Source organism: Cherax quadricarinatus, chromosome 63 (assembly GCF_038502225.1).
Source record: "Cherax quadricarinatus isolate ZL_2023a chromosome 63, ASM3850222v1, whole genome shotgun sequence".
Lineage (NCBI taxonomy): Eukaryota > Metazoa > Arthropoda > Malacostraca > Decapoda > Parastacidae > Cherax > Cherax quadricarinatus.
This window is the reverse complement of record NC_091354.1, coordinates 3,095,318-3,117,874: the sequence shown is the minus strand read 5'-3', so window position 1 is coordinate 3,117,874 and position 22,557 is coordinate 3,095,318. Positions and strand designations below refer to the sequence as shown.

The 22,557-nt window shown below is 37.3% G+C and overlaps 1 protein-coding gene across 4 annotated transcripts in view; it reads right to left on the bottom strand.

Annotated features, from left to right (window-relative positions):
- Positions 1 to 22,557, bottom strand: part of LOC128698289 (WD repeat-containing protein 46) — a 34,463-nt gene that overhangs the window by 9,682 nt on the left and 2,224 nt on the right. For all 4 annotated transcript variants that reach the window (XM_070098578.1, XM_070098575.1, XM_070098576.1 and 1 more), the window contains exons 3-8: positions 22,347 to 22,458; positions 20,529 to 20,664; positions 16,067 to 16,346; positions 13,016 to 13,251; positions 8,041 to 8,197; positions 3,842 to 3,989 (exon numbers count right to left, since the gene is read on the bottom strand). In XM_070098578.1, coding sequence (XP_069954679.1) covers positions 3,842 to 3,989; positions 8,041 to 8,197; positions 13,016 to 13,251; positions 16,067 to 16,346; positions 20,529 to 20,664; positions 22,347 to 22,458 — 1,069 coding nt within the window. The remainder of the gene's footprint in view (positions 1 to 3,841; positions 3,990 to 8,040; positions 8,198 to 13,015; positions 13,252 to 16,066; positions 16,347 to 20,528; positions 20,665 to 22,346; positions 22,459 to 22,557) is intronic.

Sequence of the window (22,557 nt, the reverse complement as noted above, 5' to 3'; positions counted from 1 at the left end):
CTCCCTCCAAACTTTATTTGGATGACCCCTACCCTTCCTCCTCCCAAAATTTATAAGAACATAAGAAAGAAGAAAGGTAAAGAGAGTGGTGAAAGAGTGCAAAAGGAGAGCAGATGATAGAGTGGGAGATGCACTGTCAAGAAATTTTAATGAAAATAAGAAAAAAATTTGGAGTGAGTTAAACAAGTTAAGAAAGCCTAGGGAAAGTATGGATTTGTCAGTTAAAAACAGAGTAGGGGAATTAGTAGATGGGGAGATGGAGGTATTAGGTAGATGGCGAGAATATTTTGAGGAACTTTTAAATGTTAATTTAAGGAAGAAAGAGAGGCAGTAATTTCATGCACTGGTCAGGGAGGTATACCATCTTTTAGGAGTGAAGAAGAGCAGAATGTAAGTGTGGGGGAGGTACGTGAGGCATTACGTAAAATGAAAGGGGGTAAAGCAGCTGGAACTGATGGGATCATGACAGAAATGTTAAAAGCAGGGGGGTATATAGTGTTGGAGTGGTTGGTACTTTTGTTTAATAAATGTATGAAAGAGGGGAAGGTACCTAGAGATTGGCAGAGAGCATGTATAGTCCCTTTATATAAAGGGAAAGGGGACAAAAGAGACTGTAAAAATTATAGAGGAATAAGTTTACCGAGTATACCAGGAAAAGTGTACGGTAGGGTTATAACTGAAAGAATTAGAGGTAAGACAGAATGTAGGATTGCGGATGAGCAAGGAGGTTTCAGAGTGGGTAGGGGATGTGTAGATCAAGTGTTTACATTGAAGCATATATGTGAACAGTATTTAGATAAAGGTAGGGAAGTTTTTATTGCATTTATGGATTTAGAAAAGGCATATGATAGAGTGGATAGGGGAGCAATGTGGCAGATGTTGCAAGTATATGGAATAGGTGGTAAGTTATTAAATACTGTAAAGAGTTTTTATGAGGATAGTGAGGCTCAGGTTAGGGTGTGTAGAAGAGAGGGAGAATACTTCCCGGTAAAAGTAGGTCTTAGACAGGGATGTGTAATGTCACCATGGTTGTTTAATATATTTATAGATGGGGTTGTAAAGGAAGTAAATGCTAGGGTGTTCAGGAGAGGGGTGGGATTAAATTTTGGGGAATCAAATTCAAAATGGGAATTGATACGGTTACTTTTTGCTGATGATACTGTGTTTATGGGAGATTCTAAAGAAAAATTGCAAAGGTTAGTGGATGAGTTTGGGAATGTGTGTAAAGGTAGAAAGTTGAAAGTGAACATAGAAAAGAGTAAGGTGATGAGGGTATCAAATGATTTAGATAAAGAAAAATTGGATATCAAATTGGGGAGGAGTAGTATGGAAGAAGTGAATGTTTTCAGATACTTGGGAGTTGACGTGTCGGCGGATGGATTTATGAAGGATGAGGTTAATCATAGAATTGATGAGGGAAAAAAGGTGAGTGGTGCATTGAGGTATATGTGGAGTCAAAAAACGTTATCTATGGAGGCAAAGAAGGGAATGTATGAAAGTATAGTAGTACCAACACTCTTATATGGGTGTGAAGCTTGGGTGGTAAATGCAGCAGCGAGGAGACGGTTGGAGGCAGTGGAGATGTCCTGTTTAAGGGCAATGTGTGGTGTAAATATTATGCAGAAAATTCAGAGTGTGGAAATTAGGAAAAGGTGTGGAGTTAATAAAAGTATTAGTCAGAGGGCAGAAGAGGGGTTGAGGTGGTTTGGTCATTTAGAGAGAATGGATCAAAGTAGAATGACATGGAAAGCACATAAATCTATAGGGGAAGGAAGGCGGGGTAGGGGTCGTCCTCGAAAGGGTTGGAGAGAGGGGGTAAAGGAGGTTTTGTGGGCAAGGGGCTTGGACTTCCAGCAAGCGTGCGTGAGCGTGTTAGATAGGTGTGAATGGAGACGAATGGTACTTGGGACCTGACGATCTGTTGGAGTGTGAGCAGGGTAATATTTAGTGAAGGGATTCAGGGAAACCGGTTATTTTCATATAGTCGGACTTGAGTCCTGGAAATGGGAAGTACAATGCCTGCACTTTAAAGGAGGGGTTTGGGATATTGGCAGTTTGGAGGGATATGTTGTGTGTCTTTATATGTGTATGCTTCTAAACTGTTGTATTCTGAGCACCTCTGCAAAAACAGTGATAATGTGTGAGTGTGGTGAAAGTGTTGAATGATGATGAAATTATTTTCTTTTTGGGGATTTTTTTTTCTTTTTGGGTCACCCTGCCTCGGTGGGAGACGGCCGACTTGTTGAAAAAAAAAAAAGAAGGAATACTGCAACAGGCCTACTGGCCTATGTGAGGCAGATCCAATTCTCCTACTGGCTTAAGCCAATGCCTTGACCTAGTCAGGTCAGTCACGTCACTTAAGGGAGGAGCATGGGATCCGATCTAGTAGCACACGCTAGTCAGCTCCAATTCATGCCCACCCACACCCACTCGTGTATTTCTCCAACCTAGTTTTAAAACTACACAACGTCTTAGCTTCTATGACGGTACCCAGAAGTTTGTGCCACTCATCCACAACTATTGCCAAACCAGTGCTTTCCTATATCCTTCCTGAATCTGAATTTTTTCAATTTAAAACCATTGCTGCAAGTCCTGTCTATGTTAGATATTTTTAGCATGTTATTTACATCCCCTTTATTAATTCCTGTTTTCCATTTATACACCTCAATCATATCCCTCCTAATTCTATGCCTTTCTAGAGAGTGCAGATTCAGGGCCCTCAGTCTAACCTCACGGGGAAGATTTCTGATTCATGGGATCAACTTTGTCATCCTCCTTTGCACGTTTTCCAGTGCATTTATATCCATTCTATTTTCTTCTATTCACTCAATGTCCAAATCACCTCAATAACCCATCCTCAACTCCCAATCTCCAAACTACTAATTTGCATCATATTCATACCACACATTGCCCTCAGACATGACATCTCCATTATCTCCAGCCTCCTCCTTGCTACAACATCTAAAACTCATGCTTCATGCCCATATAAGTGTGTTGATACCCCTATACTTTGGTACATTCCCCTTTTTGCCTCCATTAATAAAGTTCTTTGTCTCCACAGATGCCTCACTGCACCACCCTCCCTTTTTTTTCTTATCAATTTTACAGTTCACCTCATATTTACTTAATATAGAGATACAAATATCTGCAAGCCAGAAATTTTATTTGTTCAATTTACTTAAGTCTCTAATGTCAATTTGTTGCAAAAACATGCTTCAAATATCAGTTGAGAAATGAACTACTGTTGATGGAATAATATCTGTTGTGCTCAGACATTCCACTTTTGTCAGTGTAGGCATGCATCTATGTGTCATCACATATGCATGATAACCTTGCATGCCTGCAGCACATGAAATCCATCCACACACACACACACACAGATGTCTTTCTTTCAATGCACCAGCCGTATCCCACTGAGGTGGGGTGGCCCAAGAGGAAAAACGAAAGTTTCTCCTTTTAAATTTAGCAATATATACAGGAGAAGGGGTTACTAGCCCCTTGCTCCCGGCATTTTAGTCGCCTCTTACAACATGCATGGCTTACAGAGGAAGAATTTTATCCACTTCCCCATGGAGATAAGAGGAAATAACCAAGAACAAGAACTAGAAAGAAAATAGAAAAAAAACCCAGAGAGGTGTGTGTATATATATATATGCTTGTACATGTATGTGTAGTGTGACCTAAGTGTAAGTAGAAGTAGCAAGATGTACCTGAAATCTTGCATGTTTAAGAGACAGAAAAAAGACACCAGCACTCCTACCATCATGTAAAACAATTACAGGATTCCATTTTACACTCACTTGGCAGCATTTTTCTCATCACACTTTGGAAACAGACATACCTGGAATAATTAAACTTGAATATCCATGGTATGTGGAGATGCCAAGAATATCTTCATATGGGCAGAACTGCATATCTCTTATTGTGCTGCCTGATTTGTGCCGCATGTATGGTTCACTAGCTCCTCCATTCGTCACATTACGGTACACCTGAAATACATCCTACTATTAACCCAAAGCCTTTCCTTAACTTTTAATGTATTCATTTTCTGAGAATATTACATAGAGGTGACTTGTGAAGAGGCACAAAAATATTGATATGGTAAGCAAAAGACACCTAAGCTTCTTAATAAAGCTGAAGCATTAATAAATAGAAGTCTGTAGTTTTTTAACACTCCAGCCATCTCCCACCAAGGCAGGGTGACCTGTAAAAGAAGAAACCCTTTCATCATCACTCACCCACAACCCCCCTTCTAATCTCCAAACTGTGATTTCTGTGCATAATATTCACACTGCACATTACCCTCAGACACATCTACACTGCCTCCAGCCTCTTCCTTGCTGTAACTTTTAATACCCATGCTTCACACCCATTCAAGAGCATTGGTACCGCTATATTCTGATGGATAACATCTTTGTCTCCACAGATGCCTCAATGCACTACCCACCTTTTTCACTCATCATTTCTATGGTTCACCTCATCTTTCATAGACCCATCTGTTGACAAATCCACTTCCAAAAATCTGAACACATTTACTTTCATAATATCTCCTTCCAATATGATATCCAGTCTTTCATTGCCTTTTTTTTTCTCTCATCACATTGCTCTTTCACATATTCACTTTTAATTTCCATCTTTTATGTACCCTTACAAATTCATCCACCAACCTCTGCAAATTCTCTTCAGAATCTCAAGAGTACTATATCATCAACAAAATGCAACTCCCAATTTATATCAGACTTTTTATTATCTTTTAACCCTTCAACTGTCCAAACGAAGATCTATGTTGACGTGCGAAATGCTCCGACCTTTATTTTCTCCATTTGAAAACTTGTAAAATTGGACGTAGATCTACGTTTGGAGCACTATGCACATCAACGTAGATCTACGTTTGGACAGTTTAACCCTTTCAGGGTTGGCAGGCCCTCTCCTAAACTTGTTCTCAGGGTCAGAAATTTATAAAAAAAAAAAAAAAAAATTCTTATGGAATGACAGAGGATCTTTTCCCGATCATAATGACACCAAAAGTATGAAATTTGATGGAAAATTTACAGAATTATGCTCTCGCGAAGTTAGAGGTCTTGATGATGCTTACGCATCGGCGATTTCGCCCACTTTGAGCAGTATTTACGTCCAATTCCAATGTACCAATCGACAAAAATCATAACTATTTTGCTAGAACTCCATTTTTTCTATCGAATGAGTACAAGAAACCACCCATTTACCGATTTCAACTATCAAATAAAGTGGTCAGAAATTGGCAATTTTGCCAATTTCACAAGATGCCAATTTCCACTTTGAATTTTTATTATCACAAAAAATATAAGATTTACTGTTATGCAGACTACTGCATTAGTGTAGAAATGGTATAAATAATATCAGTGCACTTGTAAAAGAATATTAAACTCACCAGTTGACATGTATTGGACTCACGGCATGTTTTATTTACTTTTGAACTTTGGGAAAAATCGAACATTTCTGTTACTTTGAGCTCAATTTCAAGGTACACCTACCATCCAACTTACGACCGAGTTCGGTTCCGAGAAACCGGTCGTAAGTCGAAATGGTCGTAAATCAAACTTTACTACTGAATATCAACAAAACATTTTTGTAATGACTATTTTATTGCTTTATTTTGGTATTTCATGTTTTACTTTACTTTTTATGTTGTTAGTACTGTATTTTATACTGTAAGGTTTAGGATAAACACTGTGTACAACACAAATAGTTGTTTATTTCCTAGAAATTTGGCATAAAAAACACGGTCGTAAGTCGAGTGGTCGTAAGTCGAGCAGGTCGTAAGTCGGATGGTAGGTGTACTTTTTATTGTGAAACCAATCAAAATCATCTCAATTTCCATAATATGTCTTCCATTCTATAAAATGAGACCAGGAAAGTTAGAATACAACCATAAATAGCATACAAAAATACACTGCAAAGTTGCCGTTTTAAACCAAAAACACAGTCGGAGTTTTTTTTCTCATTATGCACTGTGCTGCAGGATTTTTTTTATACTGTACACACTGACCACAGACCCATTCTTTCATATGTAGGCCTACCAGCTTTCTCTCGCTAGATTTGAAGGCGCTAGAATTTATGCGTACTAGTACGGCACCAACCCTGGTGTGCAAGCCGTACTAGTACGGCACCAACCCTGGTGTGCAAGCCGTACTAGTACGGCACCAACCCTGAAAGGGATAAGGGTTAACCCTTTCTGGGTCAGTGACGTAGTTCTACGGCTTTGAAACCAGCATCAGTGCCATAGTTCTACACCATGATCTCAGCTTACTCAAACTGTGAGCAGTAAATTTGGGTCAAGATATGAGAGAATGGGTCAATGCAATAAGTGTGCACCATATAAAAAATCCTACAGAACGCAGTGCATAATGAGAAAAAACACTGCGACTGTTTTTGGTTTAAAACAGTGACTTTGCAGTGTATTTTCGTATGTTTTTTATGGTTGTATTCACAGTTTTGTGGTCTCATTTGATAGAATGGAAGATATATTACAGAAATAGAGATGAAAATAGCTTGAAATTGACCTCAAAGTAGCAGAAATGTTAGATTTTTGTCGATGTTCAAGAGTAAACAAATCATATCATGCATTTAATAAACATCAGCTGGTGGGTCTAATGTGCATTCACAATGCATTGATATTTTTATACAATTATTACAATATTGCATAACAGTAAATCTTCTATTTTTAGTGAATAAATATTCAAAACAAAATTCATGTGTAAAGCCCGAAAATGTAACTAATGAACAAAGGAAATGTTATTTTAGTGCCAGGAATGCCTGCACTGTTTATTCTGGACCCTATTTTGAAACTGGTATATTTTGAAATTTGTGTGTAATTGGCCAAATTACCAATTTATGATCACTTTATTGGGTAGTTGAAATAGTTGACTAGAAAGTTTCTTGTGCACAGTCAATGAAATGGAAGGCATACTAGCAAAATAGCTAATAATCTGGTCAACTAAAACAAGGTAATTGGCCTAAAATAGGACTGAAAGTGGGCAAAATCGCCACTGTGTAAATACGGCTGGCACAGCAAAATTTGCGATAGCATAATTTTGTCAATTTTCCATCAAATTTCGTACTTTTTGTTTAATTACCTTCAGAAAAAGATTCTCTACCATTACAGGTTATAACACCTGCAGTGCACGTGTGCTGCCGCACCGATCACCATATAATTTCGCATATGAGGCATGGTGATCACTTCCTAATGATACTGCCTGCTACTGACAAGAAGAAATAGTTTCAGAAGAGATGATGTGTATGTGTACCCTTTTATAATACTGTATACTATAATTATAAAAGATTACACCAAACAAAACTATAATATTTTTATTATTTTTTTATTATCACACTGGCCGATTCCCACCAAGGCAGGGTGGCCCGAAAAAGAAAAACTTTCACCATCATTCACTCCATCACTGTCTTGCCAGAAGGGTGCTTTACACTACAGTTTTTAAACTGCAACATTAACACCCCTCCTTCAGAGTGCAGGCACTGTACTTCCCATCTCCAGGACTCAAGTCCGGCCTGCCGGTTTCCCTGAATCCCTTCATAAATGTTACTTTGCTCACACTCCAACATTTTTCTTCTTCTCTTTTTTAGTAAATGTATACAGGAGAAGGGGTTACTAGCCCATTGCTCCCGGCATTTTAGTCGCCTCATACGACACGCATGGCTTACGGAGGAAAGATTCTTTTCCACTTCCCCATGGACAATAGAAGAAATAAAAAGAACAAGAGCTATTTAGAAAAAGGAGAAAAACCTAGATGTATGTATATATATATATGCATGTGCGTGTCTGTGAAGTGTGACCAAAGTGTAAGTAGGAGTAGCAAGATATCCCTGTTATCTAGCGTGTTTATGAGACAGAAAAAGAAACCAGCAATCCTACCATCATGCAAAACATTTACAGGTTTTTGTTTCACAGTCATCTGGCAGGACGGTAGTACTTCCCTGGGTGGTTGCTGTCTACCAACCTACTACATACAAATAATAATATACATAAAAGATCTTCCTACTTACCTCTACAACATTACCCATAGCCAGAGCTAATAAACCTTTTTGCGAGAACTTTACAGATGATGCCCCAGAACCAACACTGTAAGATTGTAGACATTCACCCAAGTTTCGTGCATCCCAAATCTTCAGTACTCTGTCAAGTCCTGCTGTAGCCATGTACCTGTATATATGTATAATATATTTTGTCAACATACACTCCACAAAATACTGTGTATTTCAGGGCTCAAAATTAGGTTGTTGTACTGCCTGTATTTGACTTCCGTATGCTGTATACAACTTTATTGTTAAGCCTGCTGTTGCTAAAACACACAAGTGCACAAATCAATACTGTACTAAGATGAAAGATCTTACTAATTTTCATATTTTGTCAAATAATCAAGTGTTTTATACACTGACATGAAGTTTCTACTTAACCCTTAAACTGTGTCTGCTGCAAATTTACACCAAGGACCTATCTGTGTCTGGCATATATTGACCTGCAATTTTCACACCTTCAAATTTGATGCCAGCTAACATTTTATGCCTCAGTTCAGGTGTTTGGGGAGACCTGCCACCTTGTCAGGCCTAGGGTAAAAAAAAAAAAAAAAAAAAAAAAAAAAAAAAAAAAAAAAAAAAAAAAAAAAAAAAAAAAAAAAAAAAATAGGGCAAGGCAAATCCACACAGTACATCATGGGTAAGAACGACTCAGGTTATGTCAATGTGTCTAATGCGCCACTCTGCATCTATGTAAAAATTTTTGTTTTTATTTAGGCATGTGTATATAGCATACATATTTTTTTTACAATGGTCATGAGGCCACACATGTTATGGGCACATAAAAAGTATGTTGCAATGTATATACAATTTTTTTTTTTTTTTTTACTCTGGATCCAAGAAGTAAGACAATGTGACATACTTCTATGTTTCCTGGGATATCACATCCAGAGTCAGTAGCAATATCATAAGATCTCCTTGTATACAGTGTTAGAAGACAAAAGCACTAAAAGTAAGCAACAATTATTTATCTGGTGCTAATTTACAGTGTATATTCCATGTGGGCCTATATCAGACTATGCATCTCCATGTTTTGAATACTTAAATACCTTGAAACGCATCCAATATAATAAACTATTGTATATAGTGTTAGACATTAAAGATAAATAAAAAAATGCAAAATGCTCAAAACATGGTATAAATAAATGGAAAAATAAATACTACTATGCACATTTTGTCAATGAGTGATCATTTTTCACCAATTTCAAAACTTTCTTTAACATAATGGTCATCTCCCACCAAGACAGGGTAAGAAAACTTAGATTTTCTTCTTTTTACATTTAGTAATTTATACAGGAGAAGGGGTTACTAGCCCCTTGCCCCCAGCACTTTAGTAGCCTCTTACAATGCACATGGCTTACACAATAGGGATTCTTTTGTACATCCCCATGGAAACATCTTAATTATGGTGGCCTCAAATGTGCTGTGATCAGTAAATTTTGGTCTAGGCAGGAGAGAATGAGTCTGTGCAGTGGGAATTCAAAGTACATAAAAAATATCCTGCCCCATGCAGTGCATTATAGAAACCGTGAATATCTGACCTGTGTCTGAATTAACCCTTTGAGGGTCGACAGGCCCTCTCCGAAACTCGTTCTCAGGGTCGGCCAAATTTAAAAAAAAAAAAAATTATTTTCTCTTATGAAAAGATAGAGAATCTTTTCCCGATCATAAAGACACCAAAAGTTTGAAATTTGATAGAAAACTTACGGAATTATGCTCTCGCAAAGTTAGCGGTCTCAGCGATGTTTACGCATCGGCGATTTTGCCCACTTTGAGCCCCATTTTCGGCCAATTTCACTGTACTAGTCGACAAAAAACATGAATATTTCGCTAGAACTCCATTTTTTCTATCGAATGGGTGCAAGAAACCACCCATTTATGAAATTCAACTATCCAGTACAGTGGTCAGAATTTAGCAATTTTGCCAATTTCACACAAATTTCAAAAGATGCCAATTTCCGAATAGGGTCCAGAATAAACAAGAAAGACATTCCTGGCACTAAAATGATATTTCCTCTAGTCATTAGTCACGTCTCAAGGCCCCTCTTATATTCTTTTGCTTTCCACTTTGAATTTTTATTCTCACAAAAAATATAAGATTTACTATTATGCAGACTACTGCATTAGTGTAAAAAATGGTATAAATATTATTGGTGCACTTGTAAAAGAATATTAGACTCACCAGTTGACGTGTATTGCATGCTTGGCACGATTTGTTTACTTTTGAAGTTTGGTAAAAATCGAACATTTCTGCTACTTTGAGCTCAATTTCAAGGCACCTTTCATTGTAAAACCAGTCAAAATCATCTCATTTTCTGTAATATGTCTTCCATTCTATAAAATGAGACCAAGAAAACTAGAATACAACAATAAATACCATACGAAAATACACTGCAAAGTCGCTGATTTATTAAAAAAAAATGGTCAAAGTTTTTTTTTTCTCATTATGCACTGTGTGCTGCAGGATTTTTTTTAGACTGTGCACACTGACCACATAGACCCATTCTTTCATATGAAGGCCTACCAGCTTTCTCCCACTAGATTTGAGGCCGCTAGAATTTATGAGTACTAGTACGTCAAAAACCCCTACGCGTAAAACGTACTAGTACGACCAAAACCCTCAAAGGGTTAAAACAGTAACTTTGGTTTTTCCTAGGGTGGTCATTTGACTGACAAGAAGACTTACTAGTGAAATAGAGATGATTTTGGTCAGTTTCAGACTAGAAGTGGTCTGAAATTGGCAAGTTTTCTATGAAGAAAGGCAGGGCCTAACAAACTCCTCCCCAGTTTGATGGGTTTTACTAGGTCTACATCAATTATATAGATGGCCTAAACCATGTCAACATTCTTAGTTATATTTTATTAGTTGAGAAATAATGTAAAACTTTAATATTTGTAATAGGTGGATTCAAAATGGAGGGCAAGTGTTATATATAACAGGTCTGGAGATGTGACTAGTGTACAGTGGAAAGGTTGCTTTCATGGCTGGAGTACCTAGTGTTTATTTTGAACTCTCTTTAAATTGGAATTTATTGAACATAGCATAAAATTTGCCAAATTATGGATCTGAATGCTTTACAGTATAGTTCTGTTAACTGAATGGGCAGAAGAACAGAAGGCATACTCAAGAAACAGCCAGGAATTGGGTCAGTTTGAGCAATTGAATTGGGCAAAAATTGCCAACCTTGCACCTGTGTAATTCTATCAGTTTTCCATCAAATTTCACATTTTTGGTGTCATTACCTTCAAAATAAGATTCTACCATTTTAAAAGATAAACTTACTACAGTGGACCCTCAGTTTTTGTGTTTAATCCGTTCCAGAGCAATCGGCAAAAACAGAAACCATTTTCCCCATAAGAAATAATGTAAATCCAATTAATCGGTTCCAGACACCCAGAAGTACGTATTAACAAAAAAATTTTTTTTACCTTAAAGATAGATTTACATGCACAAAAGAATGAACATTCAACATGACATTTACCTTTATTGAAGGCCGTTGTTGATGGATGGAAGACAGGGAGGAGGGGAGAGGGAAGGGGAATCCCCCTCCATAAGGACTCTAGGTACCAAGTCCTTATCAAGGATCACTTCCCTAGCTTAAATATAGATTTACATGCAGAAAAGAATGACAAATAAATATAAAGCACTAATAAAATGTATAAATAAACATTTAACATCACGCTTACTTTTATTGAAGACTCTTGTTGGTGTACGGCAGACGGGGGAGAGGGAGGCAAGTTTATTGTTGGAGAATATGACACTAATATCAACTCTACGACTTATTTATCTATCACAATTCAACTATTATGACACAATAAACAATATTAACAACATAGAAACATGACTTATACTCTAGAATGAATAAAATAAGTCATTATGTATGTCACAAGAGGTGTTCTGTTGCTGTTGTTGGTGGGTGTATAAGGGCCACTGAGAGCATAATCCATACATACGTAGTGGTGGTGAAGCACCAGCTGAGGCGGTGGTGTTTTCTGAAGCCCTATATAACTCCAACAACATTGGAGGAGTTAGAAGAATCACTGAAGAAGGCACCCTCTACCACCACACCACTACCACCACACCACTACCACCCTCTACCACCACACCACTACCACCCTCTACCACCATCACAACCACTACCACCCTCTACCACCACCACTTTCATATTTTTCTACAAACTTTTTCTTGAATTCTACCATGTTTCTCACATTCTTTACCAAAGAGCTGGCACTAAAAGCTTTCTTTGGGCCCATGATGGCTTATTTAGCAGTCATACACAATAAACAAGTGCCAAAATCAATGGATTATTACAAAATGTTTCGTACGATCTGGCAGGATATGTTCACTCACCGAGAAACTAACGTGACACTGCCTGAGAATGCGAGTGGGAGGTGGCTTTGTCTGCGCACTGGGCACTGGACAGGTTCCACACCATCAACAAAAACGGAACCAAAATATTGACAAAAAAGGTAGACGAAAATGGAAATCGGCGATAATGGAGATTGACAAAAAGGGAGGGTCCACTGAATTTTCTTTCAAATTTTAGAGGTCATAACAGTGAAAAAGTTAAAAATGGCAGGAAAAAATATTTTATATATTTAATTTTTTTTTCCCATAAACAGCACGTCTTATTACCCTTTTGGATCTCTCACAGTTTAAGGGCTGATAAAGGATCTGCAATTATTTAAAAAAAAGCATGAAAAAGTTAATATGTAAGGTGATTTTAAGCTATGCTTTTGTTGGCATCCTGTAACCAATAATTGATCATATAAAAACAAGTTAAAAGTAATCAGTAATTATAAAAAAGCTATTTAGTAAAAGTTCTGAGTGCCAACTAATTAGCCTTGGCCAATTATTGTATTTATGAATATTTACTTAAACTGAATTGAAATAAGCAAAATTTTAGTGGCTGGACTTACAGTAAAGAAAAATTAAAACAAATACCTTCCAGTGGGATCAATATCAATAGCTTTTATGGGATGAGGATGACACAATATGGAGGCTACAGGCTCACGGCTGTTAGGGGTCCACATCGATACTGTCCCATTTGAATGACCACAGCACAGCACTGCATTGTAGGGGTTCTGACATACAATTTCCAGACGACCCTTCAGTGTGGGAAATCGAATCACTTCTTTTCCCAGTGTAATATCAAGCCAGGTCAAATATCCAGTTTCATTCTGTGAAAAACAATAACTGAACACTAGCAGAGAAGGTAGGAAAGAAAGAAAGACAGGGTTAGTGTTAGTATCCTTACCAAGTTGTGTTTGAGGGGGGGTACAGACTGCCCCCTGACCCTGCTAATTAGACTACTTTGATCATTATTACTGATATCTGGCCTGTGTGAGTGAATAAGGAAGTATAGCTACAGAAATACAATAAAAAAGTTACAATACCATAACTGGAACAATGCACAAATAACCAGCACACAGGAGCCCAAAACTTGTGGTGACATTTTGGTCCAACTTGGACCATTAACTAGTTAACCGTACAAAGACAGGATAGCTCATGCTATCCTGTCTATAATAATTAGTTCATCACATAATTTTTTAATTTTCTAATTGTTGCAGCCCTCCTTCTCTTAACCCCTAAACCGTGGCATAACCACAAATAAAAATTCCTATGTGGGGGAAAATTTTTAAAAAATTAAAAAACTTATAGAAAAAAAAGGGTGCATAAGACTGAGTGGAATCTGGTAAAAACTTACAATTTTATGGTGTGTGTTAAATTGGAGAAAAAAAATCACTCGTTGGCAATAGCAGCATAAATGAGCAGCAATATTTACATTTTACAACGTACTAATGCCAAGATAAGATTATTTTTTTTTTTAGTTGCTTTTAATACTTTTTTTTTTTTTTAACAAGTTGGCCGTCTCCCACCGAGGCAGGGTGACCCAAAAAGAAAACATTTTCATCATTCAACACTTTCACCTCACTCACACATAATCACCATTTTTGCAGAGGTGCTCAGAACACAACAGTTTAGAAGCATATACGTATAAAGATACACAACATATCCCTCCAAACTGCTATGTACACTAATTTCTTATGATATTAGATGGATTTAACCCTTTGACTGTTTCGGCCATATATATACGTCTTACAAGGTACCGTGTTTGACGTATATATACTCAAATTCTAGCGGCTTCAAATCAAGCAGGAGAAAGCTTGTAGGCCAACATGTGAGAGAATGGGTCTGTGTGGTCAGTGTGCACCATATAAAAAAAATCCTGGAGCACGCAGTGCATAATGAGAAAAAAAAAATTCTGACCATTTTTTTATTAAAATGCCGAATTTGTGGTCTATTTTCGTACAGTATTTATGGTTGTATTCTCGTTTTCTTGGTCTCATTTGATAGTATGGAAAACATTATAGAAATAGAGGTGATTTTGATTGGTTTTACTATAAAAAGAACCTTGAAATGGAGCTCAAAGCAGGGGAAATGTTTGATATTTGCCAATGTTCAAAAGTAAACAAATGATGTCATTGTCCAATAAATGTCCAACTAGCCATTCTAATATGCAGTCATGAATGGGTTGACATTATCTGTACAATTATTACAATATTGCAGTAGTCTGCATAACAGTAAATCTTCTATTTTTTGTTTGAATAAAAATTAAAAATAGAAAGCAAGAGTAATATCAGAGAGGCCTGGAGACATGACTGATGAACAAAGAAAATGTTATTTTAGAGCCAGGAATGTCTGCATTGTTCATTCTGGACCTTATTTTGAAATTGTCATATTTTTTTATTTTTTTTGTGAAATTGGCCAAATTGCAAATTTCCGACCACGTTATTGGGTAGTTGAAATCAGTAAATGGGCAGTTTCTTGTACTCAATCAATAGAAAAAATGGAGTTCTAAAGAAATAGCTATGAGTCTGATCGACTGGAACAATGAAATTAGCCGAAAACAGGGATCAAAGTGGGCAAAATCGCCGATTTGTAAATATCGCTGAGGTCGCTAACTTCGCGAGAGCGTAATTCCATCAATTTTCCATCAAATTTCGTTTTTTTTTTTGGTGTCATTAAAATCAGGAAAAGATTCTCTATCATTTCATAAGAAAAAATAATTTTTTTTTTTTTTAAATTTTGTGACACCAGGAGACACCTCAGGATTGGGGGTTGCGATAGTCAAAGAGTTAAAGATGTTTTAGCACTTCAAACATGGGGAAATGCTTAGCCCAACATTGCCCCACTTGGAATGTATGGTATTATTATTTTTTATTCTGTTTATTTTTTTTACTATTCTGGTCTCCTAACACTGTGTACAAGGAATACTTATATTACAATTGTTTCAGAGAGAAATACTTCTCAAAACATGGAAATAAGTCACACTGTTTGACTTTACTGGGTTAACCTTGGTTAAATATACTTAGTGTGCTCTGTGGCTGAATTCCACTGTTAATATCATGAAATTGTAATAAATTTGGAAAGAAGAAGTCATCTTTATGCCCCTTGCACACCCTGTTTGTTGGAAGGGAGGCTGGTAATGGAACACCAGCTTCTGATTTCAGTGTTTACTTATGCTAGTTAGTTGTACTAGTACATCAGACACGGTCATCACCTGAGAAGTTAACCATAATACAGTGTGTAGACCCTCCTGGCCACAGGGTTCCTGTGCAGGCATCTTTCAAATGATATACTGATAGGTAGAATGATATAAAAAAAAAATGATTAGCATTTGTTTTCTGGTGGAACTACTTCCAGATTTTAATAAACTTTCAAATTAATAAATTAAAAATATCTTCTTGTGAATGGCTTCTGCTCTTGAATACAAGTTTATTTCTGGATGATAAGTACAGCATTGGAGAGAGACGAACTAAGACATCATACAACAGTAAAGTCACTTTTCATCATAGAATATCAGATATAGAAATTAGGAAGTACTATACAATGAACCTTCATACAACTGAGGTCCATCTGATGAATTACATATGAAATCATTTCTCTTCATTATTGTGGAAAAGGCAACATTCAATGTGCTCATGAACTTACTGCAGCACAGAGGAGAAAATGATAAGGAAGAAATTCCAGTTTTAGAACTCTGTCCATCCTTTTCAGACAATGGAGTTCAATTCCTTGGTTGTCGTAAATGTACACCCACTGCTTCTGTGCAGCAGCCATCATAGTTTCTGTGTGGAGCCAGCAAACATCATGGAGAGATTCCATGACGTTGATTTCACAATGGAGTTTTTTTGTTACCCAATCCATGGCTGCTAAATGGCCTTTTCTTCCACCCAAAACGAGGTGCCGTCCATTTCGAGTGAATCGCATTCTAACAAGAGAAACAATTATTTTTATTAATGGGTGAATGAGATAACCCACAGCAACAGGGATATTGCTGTAACTTGCCTGCATTTACATATTTCAAATCCAGTAACGAATGTTTCTATAAGAAACTAGGTGGTTATTATATTATATTTTCAAAGCACTAGAGCTGTTTGATCATTCAGCACTTTAAACATTACATTTCTAACATCATGAACTTTCTACTGTAGTGATCAATTCACCATTATATAAATCTTAATCACAAAGCAAGTAAAAATTATTAAACTATAATTCACAATCCATGTCCATAATCTGTTCCATATGCTCGCATGTTGAGAGGCCCCGCCTCTCAACATGCCACTTGTCAGATTCACTCTTCCCTAGCCTTGTGGGCCTTATCGTATTTAGTCTTAAAATAAATAACAAAAAGGCACAATACCGTGACTGGAACGATACACAAATAACCCGCACATAAAAGAGAGAAGCTTATGACGACGTTTCGGTCCGACTTGGACCATTGACAAAGTCACACTAACAGAGGTGGAGCAGGACGACTATATATAGGCAGGAAGAGGAAGAGGCGGCGGCGGCGGCGGCGGCGGCGGCGGCAGCGGCAGCAGCAGCAGCAGCAGCAGCAGTACAAGAATTGTATATAATACCGACAGGATGAAATTAAGACACATGCACAACACCTGGGCATCCCCATCGTAGACGTTTCGCCATCCAGCCAGCCACTGGATGGCGAAACGTCCACAACAAAGACAACCAGACGCCGCACATGTGTCTCAATTTCATCAGTAGTTGTAGTAGAAGAAGAAGAAGAGGTAGTAGTAGTGGTAGTGGTAGAAGTGGGAAATAAGGATGACAAGCCAGTCAAACACAAAGGAAGGGGAGCACTGCATGAGAGCTAGATGCCCACAGAGGGAGAGCAAGCACACAGAGGTGCGTGAAAGGGGAAGTGGTGAAATAAAATAAATGAAGAAGGAACAGAAACACGAGACAGGAGAGAGAAAGACAACCCAGAGGAGAAAAGGAGAGAGGAAAGGGGAAGAGGAAGAAGAAAAAGAAAAAGAAAAAATGAGGATTCAGGTTAAGTCACGGGTGTTCTGAAGTTTGGAGCATTTTACAATGTAGTGGAGAGGAAGGCATCTACAGAGACGAAGCCAGGGCTAAGGTTCATACAAGGAAAGTAGTCTTAAAACTATGTATGGAGTCTGCCTCCACTACTTAATCAAGGTCATTCCAGTTCCTGACCACCTCAAGACTGAAGAAATACTACTTGACATATCTGTGACTCATTCATGTCTGTAGCTTCCAGCTGTGTCCCTGAGCACCTGTTTCCAGTCTCAAGCAACTTATTTCTGTCTGCCCTATCAATTCCTCTAAGTACAGCCTCTCCTCACTTAGTGACGTGCTCGTTTACCGATGCCTCAGACTTACGACAGGCTCTTTGACCAGCATTTATACCTAAATACAGGTACCATCCGACTTATGACTGAGCTTGGTTCCGACCAACTGGTCGTAAGTCAAAATGGAAGCGAGTCGAACTTTAGAAAATTGCCGATAGGGATACTTCAAAAATTAAATCTTAATCTTGTGAAGCAATCACTCTTATGTTTGTTGTGGAAATCACTTCAATACATTCATTATTATCGAGTGGTTTTCACAAAATAGATGAATAACTTACTTCCGAGATAATGGCCAAAAGCACGCGCAAACCTGAGTACTTGGGAAATATTTCTAACACAATTAAACAAAACAAAGGCAGCTTCATCATCTCTGAAGTCTTAGCGAGAATCCTGCCATCACATAATTGCTACTACATAAAGGAGGGGTGTTAATGTTGCAGTTTAAAAACTGTAGTGTAAAGCACCCTTCTGGCAAGACAGTGATGGAGTGAATGATGGTGAAAGTTTTTCTTTTTCGGGCCACCCTGCCTTGGTGGGAATCGGCCAGTGTGATAATAAAAAAAAAAAAAAAATAAAGGACATACCCAGTTTGGGCGAACAGGCCTGCTGCAGTGTTCCTCCTTTCTTGTGTTTTTATGTAATACAGAAGGGACACTGAAACATGCCTTCTCAAATCCATCCATCCGTATACATTTGCCTAACCTATTTTTTATGCAACCCAAGCCATAGTTTTTGTAACCTTTTTTTCTCATGTACCAGCTAACTTTTCCACCACATGTACAACTGCTACTACCACTACCTCTACTTGTGTGGGTGAAACATTGTCAATAATGGATCACATTATACTGCTGCGTCTAACCGTGCGTCTGGCAGCCCTGCTGCCAGACGCACGATCGTAAGTTAAGTGGTCGTACGTCATGCAGGTCGTAAGTTGGATGGTGAGTGTAATGTACATCAGAGCTGATTTCCTCTATTCTGTTTATTTCAATATACAGTACACTACTGTAAAAACATTTAAAAATATACCAGAAATGTTATAAATGGTACAAAGGTGACATTAAAACAATATCAAAGATGGTCAACACAAACCCACTACCATCATAGTACGCTCCTCACTTAGCGACGAATTCTTTTAATGACATGGTCTTAGGAAAGGAACTCCATTGTTAAGTGAGGAGAGGGTGTACAGTGGAACCTCGGTACTTGAACTTAATTCATTCCAGAAGGCAGTTCAAGTACCGATCTGTTCAAGTACCGAACAAATTTTTCCCAACCAATTTTCTTTTTGGCTGGCTGTTATCAATAATCTTCGTAGGCCTCATGGTGACCTATTTATACAAATATAAAAATCCACCAAAAAATGCGAAGAAATGTGAAATAGTTTACAGCAAAGTTCTGGCAGGTCGTGTTTGTTTGGTTGAATGCCGAGCAAACGGTCGACTACAGAGCAATTTTTTTTTTTACTGGACAAAGCACGTGTTAAGGGGTGTTAATGTTGCAGTTTAAAAACTGTAGTGTAAAGCACCCTTCTGGCAAGACAGTGATGGAGTGAATGATGGTGAAAATGTTTCTTTTTCGGGCCACCCTGCCTTGGTGGGAATCGGCCAGTGTGTCAATAATAATAATAATAAACAAAGCATTCGAATACCAAATTGTTCAAGTAGGCAGCTGTTTGAGCACTGAGGTTCCACTGTATTTTTTATGTTATCATATTTTTCCTGGTCCTTCTGTCTTTCAGGGTAGTTAGATTCAACAGCTTTAGCCTTTCCTCAGCTAATATCTCCTATCTCTGAAACTAGTCTTGTTGCATTCTTCACTTTCTCTAGTATCTTAACATACTTCCTCAGGTGTGGGTTCCATACTGGTTCTGCAAACCCAAAGATGGGCCTGATACATAACACAAAGCACTTAGAATGACTCTGCTGAAATTCCTAAAAGCCAGTTTGATCGTGGGTTCAAACCCCACCTGTGGTATGGTTTATTTGCAGTTGTGTCATTACAATTTTGTGAGTCAGTCTGAGATTTGCCAGGCAGGTACTGGCTGCAGAGGTTATTTGGTTGATGTGATCCTCTGGCAATATGGTAGGGACTATGCTTACTCCCAAGCCCTTCTCTTTGAACAAGGTCAGCAACCTCTGTCCCCAGTCTTTACTCGGTGTCCAGTCTTCTAGCCCCCTTCCCCGAACTTTATAACTTTGCATTTGCTGGGGTTGAATTCAAGCAGCTAGACATTTTTTTTTACAAGCAGCTACTTATCTGACCAACCCTGCAGTTTATCCAGATCCTTTTGGCAGCCTTTCTCCATCCTCATCTGTCTGTATTCTCATCATCAGTGAACAGTTACAGTACACATGATCATTTCATCTAGCATGTCATTCACATAAACCTGAAACAACACTGGTTCAATTACTGATCTTAATCACTAATCCAAGTACAGTGGTACCTCAATTTTTGGCCATAATTCGTTCCAGAAGGCTGTTCGAGTGCCGTTACCGAATGAATTTGTTCCTTTAAGGAATAATGTAAATTAGATTAGTCCATTTCATTTCAGACCCCCAATAATACACTTACAAAAGCACTTACAAAAATACACTTACATAATTGTTTGAGTTGGGAGCTGTTCAAAATTCGAGGTACCACTGTACTAATCAACCACTGACAGCTACAAACTTCCAGTTGTATGTAAGCCACTGTTACATAATCAAATTAAAAAATTAAAAGACATAAGCCACTGAAAAATGACAACACTTTCAAGTTATATGCAAGAAGCAGTGACTCACTTGTATGGACCAAACTGGTTAAGATTGAGATCAAAACTTTTAGCAGCTGAAGTAATGTCCACAGCATCCCTGATGTCTCTTTGTGTAATGTGTGAAGTATATGAATCATCTTCAGCCAATAACTGACCACTTGTTTCTGTGCAAGAAATGTTGAACAAAATTATAATACATTAATCTCATATACATACATATACTCCCATGCATACTATATTTGTCTACTTTAGAGAAGGATGTTCCATGACAAACATGCTTCATGAAACAAAAATATATATTGCAGCTTATTATATATGTATAGTCACTTATTCTAACAATCTAAATCTCAGCTTTCTTTTAATTGCTTTACCACATGAACAGGAACACTTAGCTATATAATCAAAAACAGCTCATCGTCACACTACAGAAAGAAGACAACATACTAGTCACAGTAATATTTGTTGGGATATTCCAATAACAATATTTGCAAAGCTGCAGTTTCTTCTAAGAATTAAAATGTTATTTGCAGGAAAGTAGCATCACCATTACTATGTGAAAATTGAAGGAAGGAAGAAAATTCAACATGTACAGTATAATACTTAGCTCTTTTTTTTTTTTTTACATAGAATGTTAACAAACAGTTAACAATTGTGTTGGACACAGCAGTTTAAAAAAAACATAACCTAAGGCCTCAATTTTGAATAAGCACAAAAAATTAAGCAATGTTATATGACTACACCAAAGGCTGGAAGAATACAAATGGTCTGCAATGCAAGTGAGGTTGAATATGGCAGCTAAGATACTGAGAGGCCTACAAATCTGATTCCCTCAAAGAAGGTTCCTTGATGCTGGTGAGAAGCTCTTGATCCAAAAAAAATTGAACCTACCCTCTCTTTCCTTAGATCAATCCCAAATGCCCCCCCCTCCCATTTATACATCAATAATAAAAAATGTAAATCACTGAGGAATGTGATAGTGTTTTTTTTAAGAGAATTTCTGCTAATGCTAACAAACTAATTTTAAAACATTAATCTCACAATATCATTTCATTAACCCTTAAATGGTCCAAACATATATATACGTTTTTTCAACATCTGAAAGTATGTAAAAAAATGTAGAACTTCTTTTTTTGTTTTACATTTGAAAACGTGTAAAAAAAAACTTTTATCTACATTTTTTGTTACATTTGAAAATATGTTAAAAAAAAGTAGATCTACTTTTGTAGCACTACGAATTTGAACGTCGATTTGTTTGGACCGTTTAAGGGTTAAGTAAGCATTATCTTTTCCAATATTTTACACAAGCCTATGTCTACTTACTGCTAGTGAAGTAAATTGATGAAGAATTAATATGATGCATGTGCCAATATGGACTGAACTCTAAAACAGAATACAGGGAACCATAACAAAAATGATGAACCTAATGCGTAACAATTTATAAGAAAGTGCTTATTGCCCCCCAAAAGTTTTTTGTTGAGGGGGTCAATAAAAACCTTTTCTGTAATGAGTCTTTTGGAAGACAATATACAGTGAACTGGATACATTTTCTTAACTGCTATGCATTAGATTTATCATTTTTATTGTGGTTCCCTGTATCCACTTTAAGGGTCCAAATCTAAACTGGCACAAATTATGCCCAGAAATACTTCTGTTTAGTTATAAAGGGAACAAGGAATTAAGAGAGAATTATTAATCTGGAAAAAAAAAAAATTTACCTCATGGGAAACAAGCCCAAAAAATTTAGTTTTCTGAAGGAGCTCATGTACCTGTCAAGACAAAGGAACACTGCTTATACGTGAACCTTGAATTTTATTTATAGTCATCTTGAGGATGAAGGGAAGCTCACCTGTCAGCAGGATTTCTGCTCTTGCCGCTGCTGCTTCAGCTTCCTGAAATGCTTTCTCCTTTTCTTTTAGTTTATGCGCTAAGTACTTGTTTTTATAACCGATGCTTTTTACCTGCAAATTAAAATATAATTTAAACTATGAAAAATTAAAAAAAGTATACTTTGTATGCCATCCATAATTAAAGGTAAACTGTTAAAGGGATGAGAGAAT